Here is a 27,262-nt window from a genome sequence, read left to right on the forward strand (position 1 = left end):
GAATGGCGAGGAGGGAAGACAACTCTCCTGCTCACCCCTGGGAGAGATCAACGCTGAGGAACAAGCTAAACAACCCTTTGCACCACACCTGTAACGAGAGCCACAACAGTCACCACAGCCATGATGGGAGGAAACCTTACTGCTTACTCAGAAACCAACAACTGCTAGCCTGTTCCCCTATAATGAAAAACCTCGATTTTAACAGAAAACAGGCATGCTGCAACAAACACAAATTCCTGAGCTTAGTGTTGGTGATCACAAAAACCCCACGCAGCAGAGACTGGAAGTACCACAGCACACAGAGCAGATGCAAAGGCGTAAGTAGGGTGGAGGAACCCCTTTGGGGTCTGTTGCAGTAGAAGGTTGTAGGTGAAGCAGGTGATGCTGTGCTCACACTGTAGGACTGTGGTGGCTGCCTTTTGCAGTAAAATATAGAAAAAGGTTGCAGCTTGCTGGTCTCTTGTTTTACAATGAGGCATGCCTGTACCAGGGTCTGAAGTCTCCCTGCCTTGGCTTTCACAGGACTGATTTCTTTTGTACTGAGGACATGGTGGAGACAGGCACAGACTGTTCAAGGATGTGGCACTGAGCATCTCCTTCCCCCCTGTACCTCTGTGGCTGCTTCCCAGGTCTGCAGACCCTTGCTCTGGTGCAGCTCCTTGGTGGCTTTCTGGCCCACAACACACTCCCTTTGTACCCCACGCTCAAAGGAGCATGGCTACATGGCGCAATCCAGCCATGGAGCGTGCCAGAGATGGATGTTTTGGGGAAGCAGTGGCTTGGGAGAGATGCTAATACCCTCAAATCACTCTACCTGCTCCAGCAGCCAAAGAGAGGTTACACCATGGGAACTAAGGAAACAGGGCCACATGCTGCAGCTGAGCATCCTGAATTTTGCTCTTCTTGTTGTTTTTTTAGGCTATTTTGGAGTGGGGAGGGTCAGATTTGGGGATTTGAAGGACAGGATGGGACTTGATCCACTTGGTTAAGGAGAAACCAGCCAAGGGTTTGGCTTGAGTGTGATGTGACTGCAGTCATTACGACTAATCCCCCTTGAAAGATAGTCCTTTAAGGGAGGTTTTTGCACATGAACAGTTTTTCAGGACCTGAGGCATCCCTCAAGAACCAGTTTTTGAGCCCAACAAACACGACATGAAGCCAAGGTGTTGAAGACAGGCTTTCCCCAGGCGTTGGGACCTGCTTACCTTCTGCCACAGAGACTCCCGGGATGCCAGGGAGGAGCAGGCAGCCACAAACCAGCAGTTCCCAACCTGGCCCTGGTGTAAGTCATGGGAACTGATCCCGTCCACAAAGAGATGTGGATCATTGCAGATTTCCTGTGGGACGGGAGAGAAACAGACACACGGGGTAAGCGAGGAGACAAGAAAAATCAGGAACAAAACTTCTTGGCAAAGGAAAATCTCTTTCTCTCTTCCTCAGGCTCCATTTAAATCCCATCTGCAGCTTTCTGCTGGCCTCACTCACGATGCTGGTGGCAGGAGGACCCCCTCCTGCCTTCCACTCTCACCAGGACATGGGCAGCATCACTGCTGAAGTGACACTAGACTTATTCCCTATTCTGTTCCAGCATCAGCACAGCTTTGCTATAATTATCCCTGGTGATAATGGTATGTTTTCACACCATTACAGCCCTAGTGACCCATCCCCTCTTCTAAGTTCTCATAAGTCCTTCAGCTCTCTCTACTCTGTGATTGCTTTACCAGCTTCTTCCTCTCTTATTTTGCTCTGGAGAGCACGAGAGCATCACCCAAACCCACTGTCTCCCATACTGGAACTTGTGGTTCTATCCAAAAAATAAAACCCTGCAGGAGAAGGGCAAAGCCAGGCATTTAAGATGGAGAATCTCAGTGCCTAAATCAGACAGTTCACCCAGGAAAGCTCAGTGTAGATTGAGGGCTCAGACTTGGTTGCAAGAAGCCAAGTGTCCTCACCCAGGATGTCTGTCCTTCCAGATCTTAGAACAGCAGATGGAGAAAATTCAGTAAGCCAAAAGCTTTGCAGCCGGGCCAGGAGGATTAAATGTCATGCTGATAGCAGAACCAGCACGGTGGATTGTGCACAGGCACCACGAATGGAGAAATTTGGGTAGGAGGCAGCTAGGAGGTGAGCTCATCCCTACAGCCACTCAGGCACCAACCACATTGCCTTTCCTCTGCCCGGCTTCTGCCAGGCTGCCCTTCTTTCTTTGCACTCCCACTTAGAGCCTGGCCAAGAAAGCACTTAAATAACAGAGGGTGTTAAGCAAGCTTCGTGTGACATGTGCTTTTTTTTTTTAATCTTTTCTCCTGATCAGTCCAGTTTGGAAGGTCATGTCCAGCTGGAGGCTAGAAGCAGATGGGACTGACTAAGAGCTGGAAGAATCTTTTCCCCTTTGTTATTACATTTAATTGGAAGGGCAGAAAGGAAAAGCAGATTTTCCTTCTTCCCCCACACCTTCCAGTTTTTCAGGCTGGCTGCACCCAGAATAACACGTTCCCTCAAAACTTTGCACATGAGGACTTGCAGTGACTCTGCCCATCATGGGGAGAAAAAGGAATCGCTGCTTTGTAAGCACCTCCTGCTATCCCCACCTACCCCAGCCAGCACTGTAGACCTAAAAAATAACCTGAGCTCCATCCAGACACAAACTGGGCAGCGATCAAACCCCAAGGGAGAGGACTAATTCCCTCCCAGTTGCAGGAGGTTGCGATAAGCGCTAGAGGGAGGCAAGCTGACAGCCACCAAAGGCAAGAGCCACATGCACTTCTCAGCATCGCTGAGTGCAGACAGGGCTGGGAGAGAAGCAGTGGGGTTTCATTCCTGTTTCATACCACCGAGGAAGCACCCAGCAGCAGGGGATGCATCCATCCTGTCTGTTGGTGATGGGGATGTCTGCAAGATCAGCTCTTAGTGATCCTGCTCTGGGGGGCGGAGGCACTGTGTTTGTCCCATTTGAGGACCACAGATGCCTTTTCTACCCTTAGGTGAATCTGCAGTGTACAAAAAAGGAGTCACTTGATATTACGTAGACAGGGGAGAACGTGAAAGCACGACAAACATATCCTGCTTGACAGAAATTAGCATAGGGTAGAGGGTGTCAGATGCTCAGGGACCTTTCCTAAGAGCAGAGCTGCCACTTAGCTGTGATTTCCCCATCACCAGGAAAGAGTTTGCCAATTAAAACCCTGTGGTTGCTTATTTTAATAGAGGGAAGCCCTACGTACTCATCAAAAGAGCAGCCTGCCCTGGCACAGATGAGGGTACAGCTCGTTAGACCCTACTCTCTTGGACCCATGGCAGCATCAAAGGTGCCACAGCTGGAAACACTCATGCCAGAGCAGGCTCCCTTTGCAAAACACAATTCTCATGAGAATGCTCACAATTCTCAGCTTCTCTTCCCACTAATGCAGATGTGTCCCTAAGGCCATAGCGTTCTTGAAGGATTCATTCAGGCAGCTCTTCAGATCCTGCAGTAGGCATTTCCCATTCAGGTGCACACTTGGATGTGGTGTTTCAAGGTGCTTTTGGTCCAGTGTGGTTGTGGCTGATAGCACACACTTGCTCTAAAACTTAGCAGCCCATGGACTTTTTAACCTCCTTTCCTCATAATGTGAAAACCCTGTGGCAGTTTGCAGCTAAATTGGAAGCTTCCTAGGAGCACGAAGGTTGCTAAATGCCACAATTCTCTGCTGTGGCAGGGAGTGACAGCCTCTCCCTTGACCCGGGATCTCGCATGCCTGGTGCCTGGAGATGCATCAGGCCTTGGAGAAGGGGTGATGCTTTGCACGAAGATCAGCCCAGCACAATATACAGGCCTGGCTGGAAGGAAACACCACGTTAGCTCTGCACAGCACTTGTGCAAATCCCAAAATGCTCAGTGAGTCTTCCCAGGAGTCCACCCTGAAGGGCAGAGAGGGGCTGCCATGATCCCAGCAGAAGGACCACACCTAAGCTCCATCCCAGTGGACTCCTAGTTATCCTAAGCACAGAATCACCAAATCAATGCAGTTAGAAGGAACTTCTGGAGATCATCCAGACCATCCCACCTACTCAAAATAGGGTCAGCTAGAGCAGATTGCTCAGGACAGCTTTCAGGTTTTGGATATCTCCAGGGATGGAGACTCCACAACCTCTCTGGGCAACCTGTGCCAGTGTTTGGACCACCCTCACAGCAAAAAAAGTCTTTTTCTCATGTTTAAATGGAATTTCATGTTTTTCACTTCATGCTCACTGTCTCTTATCCTGTCATTGGGCACCACTGAGAAGTCTGGCTCTGTCTTTTCCATTCTCTGCTATCAGGTATTTATGCATATTGTTAAGATCTCCCTGAGCTTTCTCTTCTCCAGACTGAAGACTCCCAGCTTTCTCAGCCTCTCCTTATGTCAGATGCTCCAGTCCCTTAATGATCTTCACAGCCCTTTGTTGCACTTGCACAGGGCAGGGCAGCATTTCTTCCTTGCTCTAATGCTGCAGAACTGATCCCATCAGGTTAAGACTCATCCATGGGTCAGTCTTCCCAGCAAAACCTCCTGAGAAGGCTTCCCAAATCTCTTAGACTAGAGCTTCCCAATATTAAATTACTTGGATTCTTCAGTCCTCACTGAAGCTGCTGAGCTCCCACTCACACATTTTGGCACTGGTCTAGATTGCGTGGCCTTCAATCCACAGGGATGACATTCCCTGGGTGCTCTGCCTGTACTGAGGTGGGAACAAGTGGCCAAGGCACTGCTTCAGCAAGGCTGCAATGCCCCCAGGATTGCATGGAGTGCAGTGGGGCCCTGGTGTGTGATGCAGCACCTTCAGGGTGCAAAGCACACTCAGAGCCGTGAAGCACCATGCCCACATGCAGAGGTGGGTGATGGGGAACTACGTCAAAAAGAGCCAAGAAAAACACGGAATTTAGTTTTCCTTTTCCTGCGGACAGAGCTGAAAGAGATAAAGAGCTTGTTCTGCAGCCTGACTGAATTACAGGGCCTGGTGTTCGTATGTGCAAGGGGAGGAGAGAAGCAGAGATGCTCTGATCATCGAAGGTCATCACCTTGGTTGCCTCCCCTCCCTCCATGCAGCAGACAGAAATCAGGTGAGCAAAAATATTCACCCAGGCAGGCACTTCTCCAAAAGACAAGCACCACATCACCCTCTCAGCACCACAACCCCAAGAGAAGAGGGCAGCACTCAAACATGCACACCCACACACACCCAGAGTGTGGGTTCAGGTATCAGCCACCACAGAACCAGCTCAAACTGCCCCGTGGCACCCAAGGCTTCAGCAAACAGCGAGTCCGTCCCGTCCCTCATCGCACCACAGCCAGATCCTGGATTGTGGCTGTTCCTAGTCTGGACACAGGTGGCAAACAGCAAGGAAGAGCAGGGGAAAGCCAAAAGCTGTGGCTGCAAGCAAGCTATGGCTTTGATGTGTTGTTCTTAACTCTGACTTGGCCAAGAGAGCCATCCATGCCTCTTTACCCAAAAGAAGAATCTGTCTTGAAGGATCCCAAGGATGCTAAGCACCATTGTAGATGATCTGCCCTCCCTAAAGTGCCTGCTGAAATAGCCACTGAGCTCCAGGCAACAAAACACAATTTAAAGAAAGCCTGTGCGGATGGTCCTATGGAAACATATAGCCTGATAACACAGGGAGGGCCAAACTAATGATTCAAAGTTCTGGTGATTCATATACGCCTTCCCACATCCTTCCTCCTGCAACGGATGTGGGGCAGAGGTGGAAATCAGAGCTGGGGCTGGGAGAGGACTTTGAGGTCCCTGTTGATGAGAGGCTGATTGCACAGGTACCAGGTCTGGCTTATGGGAGCCCAGAATGGGCCAGTTTGCTCCCTCTGGGTTTGGGTTATTGAAGTCCATTAAGGAAAAAAAAGGCTCAATCAGTGCAATTACCTTGCACTTGGTGGTGTAATTTTGCTTCCCACCAAAAAGTATGTGGGCTTTTCCTCTGCTCTCCCCTTTGGCGCTCTTTCCCCCAACACACACGATTTCATTCCAAATGCATTTAAACCAGAAAATATCACCCTCATCTTCTCCAGTTAGTCCAATTCCACACAGGGTAGTAATGAGCAAATCACCCTCTAATTGCCTTTATAATTGGTGACTGTCTTATCATAAATGTTTCCCAGTGCAGATTTCTGAGCTTTCGATCCACTGGGGATCTGGATTTTGTCAAGACAGCTGCGGGGAGGGAAAACACTAAGGGGGGAAAATAACCATGTGACATAAAACATCTGCTGCATGCCAGGACCATTTTTTACTAACAAGATTTTGCAAGGAGCAGACTAGTCTAATTGCATTGCAGAGCCTGGCTGTTTCAGGACAATGCTTTCACTCAGACTTGCAAAATCAGCAAGATAATCTATTAACGTGGCTGCGCTTCCCCCCTCCTCCTGGGCAATGGGGAACCAAAAGGATCCTGTATCTTAAATGTCACTCACACAGCCAAGAGAGCAAGAGGCATCCAAGCACAGCGAGCAACGGTGACACAGCTGACACAAAGGTCCCTGTGCTGCCTTGCTGCAGGTACCTGCATTGGGAATGTGATTTTATTAAAAAATTTGCACCAGGGTGACACAGGGAAGGGCAGGGAAATAGGGTGAGTTTAGAAAACCAGGGTTCTATGTTTTCAGAAGGATTATTATAGAATCACAGAATCACAGAACGGCTTGGGTTGGAAGGGACATTTAAAGGTCATCTAGTCCAACCCCCCTGCAGTGAGCAGGGACATCTTCAACCAGATCAGGTTGCTCAGAGCCCCGTCCAACCTGGCCTTGAATGTTTCTAGTGATGGGGCATCTACCACCTCTCTGGGCAATGTGTGCCAGTGTCTCACTACACTCAGAATAAAAAATTTCTTCCTTAGAGCTGAGTCTACCCTCTTTTAGTTTAAAACCATTACCCTTGTCCTATCGCTACGGGCCCTACTAAAAATTATATCCTCAGCGGCTCAGTTTCACATACATCAAAGGACAGGTTTGGTTGGTAATACCTATACTCTATAAAACTGTTTGTGGGGGTTTGTATTGCCTCAGTCAGTCATCCCTAATGCTAATCCACCCAGAATATCTCAATGTATACACATTTGTATCTGCTATCAGCTCTCACACCATGTAAAGGGCGTTGGACACTCCACCCACAGCAAACAGGACTTGCTTGTAAAGGGAAGTGTCAAAAAAATACACTCCCCCACCAACCCCACGACTCTGCTTGTGTACCTCAGCACCACGCTGTGATGTTTGTTTTGGCACCAGGAAGAGCGGGGACAGTGGCAAATAAGATCTAAAGGTCAATGTGCAGGTTCAGCAGCCTTGACAGGTCCCTCTGCAGTTTATCTTCCGGGTATCCAAAGTACAAAGGCACCAAAGAAGTTTCTGTTAAAGCAATGAGATGTGGAGAGATGCAACATGCTGTGAGAGCACTGCACCTCCCCAGGAGCAGACCGAGTGGGAGAAGGATGGGAAGGAGACTGGAACCAGTGCAGAGACCTCAGACCCACCATTCCTGTTCCTCCCGCCCGCACTCTTGGAAAGCCTCACCATTACTCAGCCCAGGACTTCTTTGGTCTCTACCCAGCCAAGACTGATGCAGAGGCCACCACAGCCTGGTTTTTAGCATCTCCATGCATTCACATGCAGACCTCCCCAAATTGCCTCTCTGACAGTGAGTTGTTTTGATGTGTCTGGTTGCAGAGCCTCTGAGAAAAAATAATCCCTGGATCCTGACAGCCCTGAGATCTGCAGATCTCAGCACTGAAGCATGAAGGTCTTCACACGCCTCGCTGACAAACTGTGGGGGTGGGATGCTCAGAGCGGTAAGATGACATGCCCCAGGTTATCCCCTCCAGAGGAAAAAGTGTTTTCAAGTCCTAGCAGTCTGGTCACCACACAATCCCATCGTACCTTTATGGAGATGTCACCTGGCTCCTTTTCATGCAGCATCACCTGAGCCAGCCTGACCCTTGCAAGTGCACACAACTACAGTCTTGAGAATTGAAGGAGAAGACACTGAGCAAACGCAGCAGCTCTCAGAGATGTCTGCACCTGGTCTCCTTCCCTTAAATCTTTGTGCATGTAGGCATGGGCTCTAGGGAGCCACACCAGAGAAGTGGAGGAGAAACAAAAATAAACTCCCATGGCTGTTCTAACTTTAACACCCTATAACAGATATACCTCTCTGATTCACCACAGTGCTGCTGGTCACCTTCTCCCAAGTCCCCCCATCCTTCATCATATCCCAGTCTTGAGCTCTCCTACGGATCTCCTTTGACCAAGCTCCCTTGGGACACTGTTAAGGACTTGCAGAGCGAGGAACAACCCTGGTTTGGCAGCATCATGGGTTTAAAATACACCCAGCCTCCAAAGCCCGTCCTCTCACTGTGGCACATTGCATCCTCAGTTGTGCCAGCACTTCTGGTTGTGGGGTATAACCTCAACCATAGAAACTGGTTTGGCTCAAAACTCTCTGCATCAGGCCCCAAACTTGTTCTTGGGGAGGTTCACAATCATGTTAGTACAAGTGAGGGACTGTGAACCACAGGCATGAGCCATGAAGATGTTCCATAGCTTGCACCACTTTTGAGCCATCAGTCCCCACCCTGGAGGACATGGTGGTGGGGATGTGTTGGTGGGAAGGGAGGAACCTATTGAAGTAAACCCTGCTGTGAGAAACCACAATATTTTGGGAGGAATGGTCCAAAACCACCCACTCAACACAGAGCTATTATGAAATCTTGGAGCAAGCTGATGTGGTCACAAGCTCAGCTGCACTGTTTCTGCCTCCAAGTGACATAATTCAGGTTTGGCACTTGTGCCTGCTGAACGCTGCCCTGCCTGAATCTCAATTCCCATGTCTCACCAAAAGCCAATCTTCTAAAACTGGATTTAGAAATCTAAATCATGCAGGGTTTGTTTTGCTTTGGTTTTTTATTATCCTAAGAGCCAAATTATTGATGGGAAAAGAAACAACCCGAAGCTGCAAAGGAAAATTACCTCCACCCTCCACTGTGCATATCTCAGATGAAAACCTCTTCACTTGTCCATGGGGATGCCTCCCACACATCCTTGAGCCACTCTGTCCCAGGGTGAGAAACTGCCCTTTGGTTTGTGGTGGTGTCATATTTATAGCACAGCAGCATCTCAATCCAAGAGCAGGATTTGACCCCACCACAGTTCAAATTAATCCCTGACTACGCAATGACAATGAAGAAGTTATCATGAGTTTAAGCCATGTAAAGAAATTACTTCCAGCCCCACCTATTCTGGTTATTCATACCCTGGGTGTAGCTTTACAAAGAGAGAAACCCACTTCATGAGAAAACCACTCTCTAGAAATGCAGGCTTATGAGCTTCTGTTAGCTGGGAGAAGGGACAAAAAGGGGCATTATTTAGAGAAAATGATTCAGCCATCAGGAAAAGGCTGAGCTCCTGCCACTGTTGAGAGAAGGAAATGGAGAGGAATTTGGCAGCAGTTTTGGCCATAACACCCAGAGTTAACTGGCACTGGCTGGAACCTCCAAGGGGGTATTCACCAAAAAGGATGAAGCCTGTATTTAACAACCAGTGGGGATCTTCCCATGAAGACATGGCCTTGAGTCATGAAACTGCGGTTCACAAAAACATCAAACTCAAGCAAGCATCATCTCTCCTTGGTAATATCACTTTCCCCTACGGTGATTTTCTCCTGACATGCTCAACTTTCCCAGTAACACAGGCAATACTCAGCATTTCCAGACAAGACTTTGAAGCCTTCAACTCATGCTCAGTTTGCTGCCAGTTTACTGAGAGACACAACAATGCAGGTACAGCAGCAGCAGCTCCCAGACAGGAACATGCACAAGCTCTCCCAGCAATAGGTAGCACAGGGTCTCCACACAGACTCACTACATGGTTTACATGGGCTGTGTACAAGCTAAACATGTATGGTTAGACTTTTAGCCAGTTTCTCCCATAATTCTTACATAACTCTATCAGTGGTATTTGTATCAGACCACAGTCAAGTTTTAACCATCTATGACCACTCTATTAAGATGGTTTGTCCAGCCTTTTCCTTCTTGGAGGGCAACTGGGAGGAGTGCATCACCGAGCTGTGGTTTCTTCCCAAAGATCCAGAAATATCAAAGATGTGGGATGCTTTGTTTTGTCTCACCATGAACACACAGGTCACCCCTCCCAAGATGCAGTCTCTTGCCTTGTTGGTCAACACTGGTTTCAGCTATGTCCCCTCAAGGGGACAGATGTTTCAGTTTACCCTTGCGGACCTTATTTCTTCTTGTGAGATCTGAGCAAGACACCTCAAGGGGTGGAGAAGTGGTGCCAGCTTGTCCGTGCCTCACAGGGACTGGGAGCAGTAGCTGAAGTACTGATCTCCTTTAGGACACCTGAGAAGCCCAGGCCGAAAAGGGGGTGAAGCCAGAGCATCTGGCAAACTCCCATGAGAGCATCGCCCTGGGGTGCTGCTTTTGGCTGCACTTTCTATGCTGAAGGATAGTCTAAAAGGGACCTATTGGTGGGTTTTCACAGAGATGAGCATCCAGATGAGGATGTGAAGGGGTTAACAGATGACACAGGTTGGCACCCCGCTGTGCAGGCTTGGTCCTGGCAAGCTCAACTACCAAGTGCCTGTGCTGTGCTCCAGGGCACTGCCAACACCTAAAGGCTCTATCCTTTCTCAAGGATGTTTTTCATTCTCCTCCACTTCTCCAAGTGCCCCCGTTCAAGCCTGTCTTGTCTGGGAGTGCCTCGGGCATAGCAGGGAGCTGAGCATCAGGTCCCTACCACCCCACATGGCAGCGAGACAGAATACTGGTAGGGGACAGATGGCCATGAGCGTGGGTAGGATGGTCAAGAAGGGCAGCACATCCCATGTAATTCACCCCCCCACTGCACAGCGTTTCAGCACACGTGGGTCTAGATGATCGCACTGGGCTAAGTTCCTTCACTGAGGACAAAAATCCCACCCTTCACTGCACATTTCAGTCTGCCTCATAAACAGGTTTTTAATCTTTGCAGGGCTTTGGGGAGTATTTTCACAGGCTCCGTGTTAAATTACATCTATCAGAGGAGAAACAGTGTCATTCCACTTACTGTCAAAATGCATTGGGGTTTTATTTTAAAAAGGGACGACTTGGAGTATTTAATGCTCTGTACAAATAATTCAGATGGCATCAATCGTTTGGCAGCAAGGAAAGGACAAGCCCTTGCCCTAGGGTATTCACAAAGACAGACGCTAGCTGCATTTATTGATCCCTGGTCAGCCCATTAATGCCTCTGGACTGGACAGGAGTTCAGGCTCTGCTGAGCAAGGCAAGAAGGAAGGATGATGGAGAGAAGCCTTGTACCTGTTTTCTTTACAGGTGTAGGTATCCCTCTGCCCCAACCACATATGCATTACAGTGTTACCATATACTTAAAGGGAACAGAAATGCAGAAGCAAGAGAATATGCACACAAGATCCAAGGGTATGCTGAAGCTAAGCCAATTCACACTTAAAAAAAAAAAAAAAAAAATTGAATCCTGAGGCAGGGACTGGTCTTCAGAGCAAGTGATCCAGAGCCAAGCTGGATTTTCCTCTCCTGGAAAAACAAAACTGGATGGTGTTTAGAGGAAGCAGGTCAAGTTTAGTTCAACGGGGAGTTAATTCAAGGAAGTGCCATGACCCCTCATTACGCAGAAACCAGCCGACACATCAACAACGGTCCCCTCTGGCTTCAAATTTGCCAGACCAAGGAAACATCTTTTCTGCTCCAACCACAGGGTCAACATGGCTCCAGCTGCTGTCCTCCCACCAACGCTTCTTCCTATTTGTTTCTTTCTTTAACCACTTCTTGCAACAGCCAGACTCAGCCCTCGGTTTTACTGCACGTCATGCTTTCTTTTCCTTCTGCAAGAGGCAGCACTGTGCCTGATCAAGTGTTTGCACAGGGACTTTGCAAGGGCTTCAGCAAAAGACTCTTGTTCCAGCAGGACCGAGCCTGCCCTTAACACAGGCAAGTCACCCCAAAATCTCATCCTCCCTGAGGGCTCGAAAATTAGGGCTCACAGGCAGTGCAGCATCTCCCATTTTGCACCAAGATTAAAAGCTTGGGCTGATCCAGGGCATAACTAGCTCTGTACTGAATGTGCCCCTCTGGTACCCCAGAGCCAAATCCGGGAGGATTTGCACCATCCCCTCCCATGGAGCTCAGAGGGCAGCAGCTGCCCAGGGCTCCTTTCTGCAACACCCTCTGCTACCGCTATGCTCTTCCCCATTACCAACACAGTAATTTCCAGACAACAACAGGCAGTTGCATTAGGAAGCAGGCAATGAATCTAAACCGCTGATTTTACTGTTGGTTTTGCATTTAAGGCTGTGTCCTTCTGAAGCCGAGGACAGAGAGAACTGGCAGGCTAATTTCTTATCAAAGGCTGCAGTGAGCTATACCCATGCTGGGCAGCTTATCACACCCCATCCTCAAAGGGGCAAAGGAGGACACTGTGTTTTCCCGGCACCACGATGAAGATCCAGTGAGATCTGCAGGAACGCAGTCAGGGTCATGTTTAATGAGAGGAGAGACCTTTTAAAATAAGCATAAACAAAGTAACAAAATTTCTCTTGTCCATCCTCAAGGGGAAGGGATGGGGGGGAGCCTGTGAATGGTTTAAAAATGTAAAAGCAAGGTCAATTCAGAGATTGCATTAAATGGTGACCAAATCCTTTCCTGGCAAGGAGTGACCAGACTGGCAATCAGCTCCAGGCTTTACTGAAAACGGCAGATAAATTAACAGGTGAGCAGCTCATAAATTCCAAAGCTGAGAAATGCAAAGGTCTGGAAGGACTGCGACTCCCATGATGGATCGCAGACAGATGACAGACTCTGCTTGGAGCAGACGGTCCCTCAGTCCATCCAGCAGCATGGAGGAGCCACAGCATCAGTGCTAACCTCAAGCATCCTCTAAGCAGGACCAAAACTGAATGAGACAGGCCAAAAAGCTGCAAAAAGCTGAGCAAAGACATCCCTGCAACACAGGTGCCAGAGGTCAGTATTTCTGGCAGAAGAAGGTCCAAGTGGGATACAGGGGCACCAGAAGGTTATTGCTCCTTGACCATTGCCATTTTAATTGTCTCCTGCTTCAGGTGAGCTCTGAGAAGAAAAGAACTGCAAGAACTTAATCTCTCTCTTCCCCATTATCTTCACTCTTGTGTTTTTGCCAGCTTCCCAGCCTGTGCTATACACTGGGGAAAAAGACCTTTTAATGCAGAAACTTGCGGGCAGGCAAGTGCCGGTCCTGCTTTTAGTGAATTAGTTCATTGACTCCTTTCCCCTTCCAGGAAAACCCTGCGGGGATTGATTGTATAACCCTCACTCAGCAAGCGAAAGGAGCTAAGTGCTTAATAACACAAGGAAAAGGGGATCTGAAAGATGCTCTCCCATCCTGCAACATCTCCTCATCCTCCAAACACAACAGCATCTAATTCAGGAGACAATGGGTATAATGGACAAAACCCCTATACGCATGTCAGTCTAGATATATGTTAGGCCGACAGAGAAGTAGCTACTGAAAAATGATACTTTCTCAGTTTCTAAACCAAGAGTCCTCTTGTCTGTCTGGAAAAAAACCCCAACAAACAAACCACAGGGGGGTGAATGAGAGCATCTCTCCCCAGTGCCACAGTAGGGCTGAAAATGCCATGGCTCTAGTGCACTCAGACCTCCCGCTTCCCACAATCCTTCCCAAAATGCCTGGCCTCTGTCTCCCCAAAAACGACTCTGACTTTCAGACTTTCCCCTCCAAATGACATTGCCTCTGCACCCGGATAAAATAATACTGCCATTTAGCAAGAATCTACCTTTGTGCTGTTTAATCAGTGACAACCTCCCTTGACAATTCCTGCAGAGATAACCCGGCACTTGCAAGCAAACACTGAAGAGATATAAAAATACTGAGAAACAGGGTTGGAGGGCAAAACTCTTCTCCTGGAGACAGGAGGGTGTAGATTTCCTCCAAGAGAGTTTCTCTGGTGGTTGCAACCAGCCAGGTTTGAACTCACAGTGCAGAGGTGCAGCTCAGGTTCAACCATCACCGCACGTCACCTTGAGCCACCCAGTCACTGTGACAACAGCCTGCTTGGAAACTCTTGTGCTTTGTCACAGCCTCTCTCGTTACAGCACCTTTGGTGCAGCTCAGCACTGAGTTGCCACCATGTCCCCTTCAAGCATTTTTGAAATCTCCTGCCCCAACCACTCTGCATCTTACGGAAGACCACAAGGTGCTTCTGCAAGGTCGTGTGACACACTGCTCTGGACAGGGAAACACTCAGCACACAGCACCCCAGTTTGCCTCCCAGGACAGGGAGGAAAAAACCTTCCCCAGGTTCAACCTTGCTCCCTGGGAAGAGCTGAAGGACCAGAGCACGCAGTTCACATGGTTCAACATCACATCTGTGCATGGCGTAAGCCTCCCACCAGGTTTCATTTGCTTCCCACAGGGGCACAGTGATGCCCAAATTTGTCCTGGCTAGTGACCAGTCTTTGGTGGACTGAACCTGAACCAGATGGCCCTCCTTGCTGCAGAGAGAAAGCAAGCCCTTACTAAGGCCCAGGGGTACCTAATTTAACCCTGTACCAATCCCATGGCATCACTGGAAGTGGCCTGGACCCAAGAAGAGAGTTTGGGACAGTGATGATTAGAAGAGATAAACTGTTTTCCCACAGGGTAGATGAGCCCCTTCTGTCCTGGGTCATCACTGTCTTTTTCCCAGGGGATCAGCAGACATGGCCAGGTGCCCCAGATCCCCCCTTATTTCTGTCTCCCAGCCTGCATCTCTTCCATCCCTTTCCCTTCTTCTCAGTACCACCCTTCTCCATTTACCTAGCTCCCAAAAGCCCGGACCAGCTCACCAATGCACAGACTAAAACTCCCGCTCCTGTGCTGCACTGCCAGTGTTCCTGTCTCAAATGGGGAGTGCAAAACCCAGAGCTTGAGGACCAGGCTAAGACTTTCTCTACGGGTGGTACTACTTGCCTGAATACAGAGATCTCCCTTGCCTTCCCATGGGAGCAGGCAGAGCGCGATGGAGGAGTTTTGAGCGAGGAAGTGGGATTTGGGCTTAGGCCAAAACGTTAGGTTTAATTTGTAACGAAACAGCCAAGTGTTGCTGCCAGAAAGAGCCACTGATGCTGCCCTAGCCAGCTCCAAAGTCTGCTTTGGCTCAGCAATGAGCATCCAGTCTCATTTTTAAGTGGATGCACTAAAACAAAGATCTTCAGGACCCCCTTCCCAGCGTAGGCTGATGCTATGGCTTCCCTCCCTCCGATACACTCCAGCAATTAGCTTTCTGGCTTCGCCGTGCTGCATGACGAAGACATCCAGCAAACAACCACTGAAGCCAAAGCCCGATTAGAAGGCTCAAACAGCTGCTCCCTCTGCAAAGATCTGGCATCCAGAGCAGGGCTGGAGGCCAGGGGAAAGCAGGGAGGAAGGGAGGGAGGGAGGGAGGGAGGGAGGAAGGACACCCCTCTGGAAAGAATAAGGCTGAGCCCGTTCCAGGAAATGCTGCAACGCCAGATGCAGGAGGAAGTTGAAGCAGAATAGCCTGACCTGGGAAGGGTTATTCATGAGCTGTTCCAGCAAAGCCCTTCAGTTTTGTCTTTTCTGCCCTGCCCAGAGAAACCTCAAGCAAGAGGGAGATCACTGCAGAGATTGCCTTTTTTTTTTTTTTCCCCCAAAGCAACCTTGAGTTTTGGGAGCATGTGGAGGAGCAGAAAGGATGATGGTAAGTCCTGGTTGAGAAGGAAGGGATGCACACATGAGGAACGGACTGTTTAGGTCTGTACTAGTGCCGTGTAAATACACGGGAATGAGATCCTGCCTCTGCCAAAGCTCATTCCCACTACCCCACTACAGTTACTTTTCACTTACTAGTGCTTTGACTGAAAAAGTTAGCTCCTACGTATCACTTCTCTGCATAGATCATAAGTGACAGCCTTTCTGAGAAAGCAAACAGTTGTTTTTAATAGCTGATGCCTTTTATTTCCACTCTTCACCCACTCTGCTCTCACAGCAAGGCTTGAGGCATGATGAGCTCTTGCATTTTATCATGCAGTTTCAGCTGAAACTCTCCAAAACAGACCATGGCCATGGCCCTGAAAGATAACAGAGGTGTGTACACACCGTCCCCTCCCTGCAGACCGCGTCCCTGGGACGGGCAGACTCCATTTCTGGGTCAGGAAATCCCACAAACATCATGTGCCAAAAGCTGGGAATATCACACTGTTTTTTCTAAACAAGAATAAAATGTGATTGCCTAAGGAAAGATTTGATGGTTGTAATAGAAAGAGGATGCTGTAGGGACTTAGTGTGGCTTAATAACTGTACAGTGCAATTACCACACAAGCAGAGCAGTTGATTTGGACTTCGTGGACATTTTGGACCCTACTGAACACTGCATTAAATTGGAGAAGCTGATGGTGTTTCCCAGCTCTCTTGCAGACAGCGAAGTGGTGAGATATATATCAAGATCCCTAACATCCAGATGCATTTGCTTTCTTGCAGAAGATACTGGGACCTTTTGCTGGGCTCTGTCCCTTAGAAAGCTGGTATGAATTAAGGCAGAACTGGGTCCAGCAACTAGAACTGTCACTTTGCATTGGCTGGCTGGCACAAAGCAGTTCTTCTCCCTGTGAAATTCAGTCACTTTTGCCAAAACTGACAACTAAAAGAAAGAACCTGGAGAAGTCCTTTAGAGAAAGAGGCTTCTGGAAGCTTCAGTAGTAACCAGGGCAGATGTGAGCTCAAATTCTTTTTTTATGGTGATTTTATGGTCAAGGCAGCTAGGCAGGTCTGATCAAACGATCCAGTGACATCAAGGAGTTTGCTATTGCTCAGCACAGACTCCTGGTGCTGAAATTGCTGGCAAAGTTCCCTTTGTCTGACGCAGAAGCAGTGAAAGAGGGACCATCTCCATGTCTAGTTAAGCGCACAGGACCTTGTTTGGATGTGGGACCCACTTCCAGCACACACTCCCACTGCCAGCCCATGCCAGAACGAGCCCCTGTTCAACCATCCTCTGATAATTGCTTTACCTTTAAAGGTCCCTTCTAACCCAAATTATTCTATGATTCTGTGAAACTGCAGAGCTGGCTGGTTGGAAAGAGCTTGAATTCACTCCAATCTCAGCAGGGATGGGCTTGGACTAGATAAGCATGCCACTTTGCAGGTGAAGACCAGGAGGTCCAGAAAGCTTTCTTAGAAAGACCTCATGCTCTCTGGAGCAAGGCAGCAAGAGGATGATACCTTGCTGCCTGACCTCAAGTCTTCCTAAGCAAGAGAGGATGCCACATGCCTGAACACCAAGGGCTGCAAGTGAGCTGAAAGCCAGAAAAGCAGATGGAGAAAAGCTCTGAGATGTAGATGCTCAGCAGAAGACGAGCAAACTTTGCCCCTCTACAACTGGATCCAACCCTCTGTCATTAGACATGTGGCTGAATTAAAGTGTGTGTATCTGGATGTGCACCAACAAGGTGGTGACAAATACAGCCTTACCCTTTAGTCCCAGAGAAAGTTGTTCAGAAATAGGCATCACCTATCTGCTATATAAATGGGATGTGCAAGGTGTGTTCACGTTGTCCACCACAACGAGAGCAAACCATGGTGGGCCCTGTCTTCAGAAGGCAGCCGTGCACAGAGCATCTTTCCACTCCAGTGGACAAGGGGAATAAATGAAAACACACACATTTTTGCACAAACCCTGTGTCCAGGCAGAGCTGCTGAGGAAGAGCCCAAGGCAGAGCAGAGGGAAGCGAGACCTCCTCCCACGAGGAGGCTGATGGGGTGCTGGGGGGCCCAGCCCCTCCTGCCACACAGAAAGAGTCAGTTCAGCTCCATCCCTCCCTTCACACAAAGCCTTTTTGTCCACCCCGCCAGACTGCCCTCACCCAGACAGACACAGCACTGTCTTGCAAAAGGCCAGCTGATTTTCTGGGCTGCTGGCGGGGACAAAGACGACAAATGACAGCTCAGGCGACCCTGCCACGCTGAAATGCCACCAAGCTGTGTGCAAAACAGCATGGGCTGGGCAGCGAGGGCTACTTCTCCCCGCAGGCAAGGGAGGAAACCCAGGTGTGTTAGATGCTGTGATACTGCCTCTCCCCAACTTCAATTATTGTTGCTCCCTGGAACGCCTTGTGTTTCATGGCAGTCAGAGAAGTGGCCTCATGGTCAAACCCAAGCAGATGGCCATAGCAGGGCATACAATTCCCCAAGACATAGTGCCCTCAGGCCCTGATGTTCATCTTTTGGGCAGGCACTGAGGACAGCAGAAGGGGGACAGGCAGCACTGGGGACAGGCAATGTTACCCCCAGTCTCCCACAACCTGTCTCCATGTCAGACACAGCAGTGTGGAGGACATACAGAGTGATTTTTGCAGAGGACATGCAGAGGATACTGGCTTTGCGCAGAAGAGGAAGGATGACTATGAGCCAGCAATGTGCGCTCACAGGCCAGAAAGCCAACCGTGTCCTGGGCTGCAGCAAGAGCAGTGTGGGCAGCAGGGCAAGGCGGGGGGATTGTCCCCCTCTGCTCCGCTCTCGTGAGACCCCCCTGCAGTGCTGGGTCCAGGTCTGGGGGCACCAACATCAGAAGGACACAGACCTGCTCAAGCGGGGCCAGAGGAGGCCACGAAGGTGCTCGGGGGGCTGGAGCACCCCCCTGTGAGGACAGGCTGAGAGAGTTGGGGGGGGTTCAGCTGGAGAAGAGAAGGCTCCGGGAAGACCTTAGAGCGGCCTCCCAGGACTGAAAGGGGCTACAGGAAAGGGGGGAGGGACTCTTTATCAGGGGGTGTAGGGACAGGACGAGGGGTAAAAGTTTTAAATTGAAAGAGGGTAGGTTTAGATTAGATGTAAGGAAGAAATTCTTCCCTGTGAGGGTGGTGAGGCCCTGGCACAGGTTGCCCAGAGAAGCTGTGGCTGCCCCCTCCCTGGAAGGGTTCAAGGCCAGGATGGTCGGGGCTTTGGGCAACCTGGGCTAGTGGAAGGTGTCGCTGCCCATGGCAGGGGGATGGAACTAGATGATCTTTAAGGTCCCTTCCAACCCAAACCATTCTGTGATTCTTTGGTGGGTTGGACCACCTACCTTTCAAAGACCCCAGAACCACCTCACTTACCCAAAGCTTATTTTCTTTTCCCTTTCCAAATGGACCACCAAGAGTATTCAGAGATAACACTTTGCCCTGCTGAACCCACCAGGCTTAACAAGAGCACCCAACACCAACCTGGCCTGCAAACCATCTCTCTGGTTTATGTATGGGGAAACTGAGTCACGGAGAAGCCTTCTTTGCTCTTGAGCCACACAGGGGGCAGAATAGCCTGGACCTGGGTGCAGCAGGTCTCCCTGGCATCCCAGAGGCTCACAATGCTGAGCCTAGGCAAATAAACCCTGCTGGGGAGAGAAGATGTTGGCTGGGGCTTGGCACCTTTGGCAAAGGATGCGCTGTGCATTTTCAGGGATGCCTGAGAGCAGAGATGGTGTAAAGCAGTGGTGAGGTGCAAGGGGACAAGCACACTTACTTTTGGCCGCTTCCACTGGATGCCCTGTATCCTTGACTTGTAGAAGAGCGAGTCATCATTGGCAGGGAAAAGTGGGTCCTCAAAGAGCTGCTTCCGCCTCTGACACTCCTTCTTCAGGGAGGCGTAGCGCTGGTTCTCATATGGCTTCACCGAGGAAAACATCCTTCCCCACCGGCCCTGGGAGGACAGGCAGAGTGGGAGTGAGATGGGGCAGTGTCTGGCCAGGGACACTCAATCCTCCTCTGCAGCATCTGGGCAGCAGGACCAAAAGTTGTGGCTGAAGACAACCACCCAGCCTCTGTCTCTGCCTTCCCCCAAATCTGGCTGTCCTACATCACTAGACCCCACATTTAGTCCCATGAAGCACCTCTGGCTCACTGCAGGAGGTATCAGCATGTTCCATCACCAGTTTAAACAGGCAAGGAAAATCCTGCATCCAGATGAGGAGACATGGATGACTCCTCAAAGCTTGGGCATACCTTGCAGATCCCCTGGACTTGGGCCTCCCATTTCCACCAGAGCTGGCCAAACACCACCAAAACAGAAAAAGCAGGAGATGATAACTGGTGTCCCGCCTTTTAGTGAATTCATAACTCATTTGGGAAAAACACAGCCTTCGGAGGAGGAGACATCCCCTGCAAGATGGGTGTGCACAGGTTTTATGGGGGCTAAGCCCTACACAAACCACCCCCACCATGCAGCCCTGAATTACAGACATACATTTCATGTTTTCATCAGAGACGCCAGTTTCTTGGTAGGCTTTATCAGATCTGGTTTTAATTAAAAAAGGCCTCCTGGCAGAGTGCCACATGTTCCTGGATTAATTATTCTGTTTTGACAAGCATCTAGCTTCCAGGGCAGAGATGTGAATTTAGCAATCCAGAAGACAGCATGAAACCTTTGCCCAAATGCCCCCCAGAGAGAGAGCAGCACCTCTCCATCACTGCTCCATTACCCCTGCCATTTGGTCACTGGGTACCAACCACTTTGGTCGGGTCCTCATCCCTCCACTATGCAGGTCAATTCACCCTGGTCCCACAGCAGGCACGAGGGAAGGGAGTGCTCTACATTGTTTCCCTTTACTAAATCACAGACCTTCTTCCAAAGCTCCTTCTCTAAAGTTTCTCTATATTTATTTATAACAACCACGTACAATCCTTCTCTCTCCCCAAAATGTGATGTCGTTTCCAAAATGTTGACCATTAGTCACCTTAATGCGGAAACATCTATCCTGGTTTCCTAAAGAAATGAGGTTCTGCGTGCCACATAATCCCAACTGCAGTCTCCAACACCACCCACAGTAAAATGAAGGGTGCCCCATCCAGCGGGCTGATGCATCCAGCAAGCTGACCTAACTCATTGCTCCCAGTGAGACATATAGAAACCATATGCTTATTGTGGTATTATCACATGTGGCAGGACAAGGAAGTTGCAATAAAGGCTAATTGGAAGCAGCTAATCCATAAACATCCAAAATCTCAGGGATTATACAATCACTTACAGTTGGGCATCAATTTAGGAGCAGTGCCACATCCCTTGTTAATGAATTGCTAGAGTTAGCTGAAGGAAAGTAGGTGTTTGAGAGCTAAACCAAGGCCCATGCTGATCAGAGCAATCCTTTGAGAGCATCACCCACCCAGCCAGCCTCCTCTCATCTGGAAGAGATGAAAACACTTCACTTCTGCAAAGCAGAAGAGCAAAGCATAGTTGTTAATCGACTGTATTTATCAGCCTGATTAGCAGCACAAGTGTTCATCACTCAGAGCTTAAGTGAACCCAAAATAACCCCCTTGGCTGCTCCACAGGTCTCTGCTGCTGACGAAGAGGTGCTAAAACAGCTTGTGGAGTGTTTTGTGCCAGCCAGCCACCTTTCTCCAAATCACCCAGCATGTCCCAGCCCCATGCCCTGAGATGCAGCGACTGCAAATAACTGTGCAAAGGGACAGTTAGGCCTTTAATTAAACATGATCTGAACTGCGAGAGAGGCATCACCCTGGGTGGACTGCATAGGATGGACTGGGGTAACAGGTAGATGTATATCCCATGAGGAGACCATTGGCACTGGATGGCCAACAAGCCACCCCCCCCCCCCCCCCCGATGTCTCTCTACTCCCATGTTGCTGATGTGGAGGAAGAACATAGTGAGCATTCAGTGATAATCTTCCAGGATTGTTAATCTGAGATTTTATAGTTTATAACATTTTTGCTTGCAGGCCAAAGACAGGGAGAGCAGGTCTGCCTTCAGTGTGCTGCATGATCTGTTCTATTTGGAAACCAAGGCTAGGACCTTGCCTGCATAAGGCCAGTTACAGAAGTATTAATTCATACAGGAGCCTTTGAAGGCAGCTCAACAATGCATTGAGGTGCTGGGGTGTAAAGGGTTTACAGTGATGCTCATGGGATTTTCTCCTTGGCATCACGACCAGTTCCCAGATGCTACAAAGAGGCCCAAGTGCCTCACCTGCCCTCAGAAAAGCCTTAAAAATAAATGGCCCAATATCAAAACCTGAATAGTAGACCAGATTTACTCCTTGTAGAAAAGCAGCCAGCCTCACTGAGCAGTTAGGGAACCAGTCCAGTAGTCAAAACATGCATCCACCCTGCTAGGAGGGCCAGGGAACGAGCTAGTCTCTGGACCTCCAGCAGAGGAAGAGGGTGAAGGGCAGGGGAGATGTCCCCAGGGAGGTCGTGGGGACATCTTGGCAGTGAATGAGCTCCTTTTGAGTGACAATCAGGCAGAACTTTCACAGTGACAGCACTCACTGCTTCAGAGAGACACGGGCAAAGCAGCACTGCTGGGGAAGGAGGGTTGGGAGCTGCCTTCCGCACAAATACATCAGGCTGAGAGAGGAGGAGGATACTGTTAACTGAGATACAAGATGAATTGCTTGGACTAGTGCATGAGCTGGGCTGACAGATGGGAAAGGACATTTCCACAGCAGGTTGTGCAGAAAGAACCAGCGAGATTTAGGAAGAGAGCCTGGAGAGGAGGAGAGGGAGGTCTGGTGCCTTTCTAAAAGCCACGCTCGAGTTAAGGCAGGAGTTACGGGTTTGATGCGGGAGATGCTGGATGCTGCTTTGCAGCCTGTCCCATGGCCGAGGGCTGGCACTTGGCTGCTCATTCATAAAATTACTGCTCCTCCCCAGACAGCTCTGCAATGACAGCTTGGAGCTGCATTTTCCAATCACCCTTGCAACACTAACTTCCACAAGACACCCTGGGCAATGCCTGTCCCTACAAGAACAGGGCTGCCAGTCCTCTCAGCCAAGCAGCTCCAGCCTTTCTTCCACCCAAATTTGCCTGGGGGAAAAAGGGCCAACTCCTTGCCCTGCTATCCCACCCCATGGTGACTGTCACCTCGACAGCCATCTGTCCTCGCTGCGGGGCTGCTCTCACATGAGAGGGTGGAGATGGGTTTGAGTTGCAAAGGAAACGCCAAACAGAACGAGAAGGCATACTGTTCAGGATCATTTTAAAACAAACCCTTGCAAAATAATTAAAAGGAAGGGGCGGGGGGAATGTTCTTAGGGCAGTGTTAAAATTCATTACGCTCTCTAATTTGCAGCATTTCATGCTTGCCAGGCTGAACTTCAGATTTGCCACATTAAAATGCTCAAGGGCTGCCTAATTACTCTTTGCCTTCTTGCAGCAAGTTAGGACACTCCAGGAGCACAAGAACTGGGTGTTTTCATGCCTGGTCTGAATTAACAACCCTACACATGCACGAGTATGTGTTTGTGTGTGAGCAGGGAGTGGTATCTGCACTCACAACTCTTAGCAGAGCTGAATTTTTGGAAACAGAGGTCTGAGCCCAACCTCGGCCCAGCCATGAAGGAGTTAAACAGAAAACTATTTTGATGGAGGACCGAGCCAGACTTATGACTCAGGGATGTTGTGGACCCCCCCTTTTCACCATGTCCAGACATTCCAGCTCCTGCCAGCTGGTAACGATCACAGCTCAGCGCTGCAACCAGGAGAAGGATTGAAAGTGCTTGCATTGGCCAGGACCAAATCTTGCTGAAAGGCTCTTCCTTCCTCCTGCACAAACCGCTTCCTCTCCTTCCCTTTCAGCTCGGAGGCTCCTGTAGCACAGCTAGCTGGCACAGGCTCACCACGCTTGCGTTATCCCAAGGCTGCACCCCGGCCAGGAGCAAAGGGCTCTTGCTTGTAGATCCTACAGTTGTCTGCCTCTAGGTCAGACAAAAGCCTTTGTCCTCAGAGGACAGGATCTGCTGGCCTGTGTTCTCCAGCTCTGTTCTCACTAAACAGGAGATATCTTTGATATCACATTGCAAAGGCATAGGATTGGCCAAGGAGAAGATGAAGCAGGACACAGGCGCGTGATTGCCCAAGCCCCAACCAGGTGCCATCTTATGGGGGTAACCTACAACACTGCAGCCCAATAGCAAGGTGTTCAGAGCAGCCAGACTCTTTCTAAAAATGATATTTAAATCGTTTTTTCCAGCCTCCTTTGGTGTTTCTATTGACAGACATGGGAAAACACTAGGATTGCCCTTCCACCTACCAACACAAAAGTCCAGCTCAGCGGAGGAAACACTGCTGACACAAGAACAGCTGTATACACCCTTTCTCCACAACCCAGGGAAGATGCCATCGAACCATGAGTCACTTTCTACACCAAACACTTCAAAATATAAGAGATTCTATTTATAATATAATCTTATATTATAATTATATTCATAATATAATCTCATATTCATAATATAGGAGATAAGCACTTCATACCTCTTAGCCGACATCTCTATGAACAAAAAAGCCTCAAGTCATGGGCTACAAAGTGACAATCCTATTGAAAGGCCACCAGGACCATCAGCACATGGTCCACAGCAGGCCTGAGCTGCATCTACTGTAGCTTTGCTTTGGACTTCAAGTGGCATGGCCCAGAGCCAGCAGCACTGCGTAGCATCCTGCATTAGCAGCATCCACAAGGCCTGGAAGGTGAAGCCACGCTGATGAAAATTAGAAGACAAGACATCATTTCTTCTCAAATTGACTGCGGTTAACCAGGGGAGCTAATTCCTATAGGAAGTCATAGGTAGTCCATCTCCAGATGTTTCTGAGCAGAGTTGGATGTCTTTCCAGAGTAGCTGCTTTAGCCAAAATGCAAATTACTGAGCATTTACAGAGGTTACTTGCTGAAATAAAACTGCTGAAGAACGGAAGACTGAATGTTCCTTTCTAGCCTTTATCTCTCCGCTTTATCCTGTAGTATCTCTGTTCTCATCTAAGGGCTAAAACTCCACTAGGCTAAGGGTGAAACAACCATTTTTGTTCTTAATTATATTCATATCAAGCTCTGATGTTTGTCAGTGATCTGCTGCAGCACAGCTGGGGTCTAAATCTGGACACCTGAACACAGCACCTTTCAGCCAGAGTGTTAATCTTGCGTGCGTGCACAAGAGGATAAGCCATCCCCCTCTAAAAACTTAGTGTAGATGGAGTGGATTTAGTCTCAAAAAAATCCTGATGCTTTAAGGGCTGTTTGTTCTGAGTGACTAAACCCGCTGCATTGATACGGCTTTTTGCAAGCACGTAAGAATGGCAAACGTTCCCTGATGATATCTCCCGCTCCTCTATGGAGTGGGAAAAAGCATCACTCTCCATCCGCAGGGATCCTGATCCCTTCTGCAAAGCAATCTGAAACCTACAGAGGAAGGTGTTGTCCAACAGCTGGCTATTACTAAAAAACCTCAAGAAAAAAGAAATCTTTCACTAAAAAGTGCATTTTCAGCACAGCCAGGGAAGGGGCCAGGGTCACTTTTCCTAGCAGAAAACTACTGCAAGTGACTCTCTATTACTAAAGCGAGCCCAGCTAGCAGTATCTGCAACAAAATCAACAGTCAAGGTCAGATGTCACATTTGGAGGCTGTTTCCAGCTACGCACTGTGATTTTTATCATGCTTGCTTTATTCTCTCTGTTTTTTCATCCCAAACATTGCTCCTTCATTGCTTAATGGCAAGAAGACGGCACAGGGAGAGACCCAGCAGGTTTGCGTGGAGGTGCAGCATTTGGACTTTTTTTTTTTTCCTGGGAAGGCTGGGGTTAACGGGAGGGTCTGGACATCCTTGGACACCCATCTCCTGCAGGAGCCAGCTGGGTGTGATGGCCAGGAGTTCCCTTTCGCTTGGATAACTCACACCGGGGGACGCCTTTGGCCTCGGGAGTTCCTCATTCCTTGCAGATATGAGTCACCATTTGCAAACAGAGTCAATGTTGGAGCTGCAGGAAGAGAGGCCAGCCCTGCACTTAAACACCCTCATAACCCTGCGTTGGCGGCAAGCTCTGCCTGGCGAGAGCGTTGCACACAAAATGCGTCTGTGGCACCAGCCAGACTGGCCCTTCTGCTCAACACAGACGTTAAGGTCAGATGGGACCAGGACATATGTCTGAAGGCATCCTGGCACAGGCAGGAGTAACAAGCTCAAAGCAAAGCTGGTGGCAGCATCCCCCACCAGACTGGCAAATGCAGGAGGCTGGAGAGACTCAGGACAAGCAGGGACAGGGGTGGAAGAACAGCAAAAGGAGATGGCAGAAGGACAGACCCAAAAGCAGGGAGAAGAGGAAGGCTATGACATGCAAGCAGGCAGCCAGCCTCGGCTGAGAGAAGCAGAGAGGAGCTGAAGATATTCACCACTCTGGGTCTAGCTCATCCCAACTCCCTCAAGGTTTGGGGAGAACACAGCAGCTCTGTTTTGGGTATCCCCCAACACGTCCCCAGGTGCTGTTCAAGCCCTGAGCCAGCCTTACCGTGGCAGACACACGTTACATTAGGCTTGTTCCCCAAGCCACAGCAGGGTTAAAAACACTTGTACATCAGCAGAAGTTGCAGGACAAGCACTGAAAGTTGAATTAACGGGCTTTGCCAAAGCCCAGCCCCTGGAGAAAAGCCATGGCTTTGCTAACCCTCCACGCCCCAGCACCCTGACTGTGACCCTGGTTAATAATTGCAAGGAGCGGCACAGAGCACCAGCAATAACAAAGCACTCCTGAGTTCACTCAGGAGCCCTGGAGCTTCCCAACAAAACCTTGCTGGCAGCAGGAAACTTCTCCAGGGCTCCCCCAGGTTTATATATGGCAGCCTGAACCAGGATGGAGTTGCACAGCGACATGGGGCTGGTATCATCTACCAAGGTCTATGTTCAGACATGGCATGGCTCATACAGAGCCGGTTTTCAGGCAGCGGAGAAATACAGCTTAGGAAGAGCAGAGCTGCACATGCAGGATTGAGCCACCTCCATCTGTGGTTGTCCAGCCTTCCTTATCCCAAGATGGCTGTCGCCCCACACATGCATCGCGTTGGACACAGACCACCCACCCCACGAGGTAACAGGAATGCTGTGCCCTTATCAGCACCCATTTTGATCACTTTTTGCATTAAAAATGTAAAAAAATGATGCTATCTTTGTAGGATTGGACTGAACATGCATTTCTATTATTTATTCAGGGCTTCTACTTGAATGTCTGGACCAGCTTCTTTTAAATCCGGTCACACTGACTCCACTGGAAGCCTTGCACCACATCAAAATACTTGCACTGTTTTTTTTGTCAGCTGGACAAAAATATTATAGTCTAAAGACGGACCTGTACCTCTGTGATGTGGCTAGAGGGAAGGACAGCAGGGTCACAGGGCATTGCTTGAGGTCGCCTGGAGAGCCTTTTTCTGGGGCATTATGAGTTACAGAAATGCTTCCT

At 49.3% G+C, this 27,262-nt stretch overlaps 1 protein-coding gene across 3 annotated transcripts in view; it reads right to left on the reverse strand.

Moving 5' to 3' along the window:
• CAPN5 (calpain 5) overlaps nucleotides 1–27,262 on the reverse strand; it is a 62,004-nt gene that overhangs the window by 23,515 nt on the left and 11,227 nt on the right. For all 3 annotated transcript variants that reach the window (XM_074816447.1, XM_074816449.1, XM_074816448.1), the window contains exons 2-3: nucleotides 19,548–19,724; nucleotides 1,206–1,337 (exon numbers count right to left, since the gene is read on the reverse strand). In XM_074816447.1, the coding sequence (XP_074672548.1) occupies nucleotides 1,206–1,337; nucleotides 19,548–19,709 (294 nt within the window). In that variant the 5' untranslated portion in view covers nucleotides 19,710–19,724. The remainder of the gene's footprint in view (nucleotides 1–1,205; nucleotides 1,338–19,547; nucleotides 19,725–27,262) is intronic.

This window comes from Strix aluco, chromosome 2 (genome assembly GCF_031877795.1).
Source record: "Strix aluco isolate bStrAlu1 chromosome 2, bStrAlu1.hap1, whole genome shotgun sequence".
Classification (NCBI taxonomy): domain Eukaryota; kingdom Metazoa; phylum Chordata; class Aves; order Strigiformes; family Strigidae; genus Strix; species Strix aluco.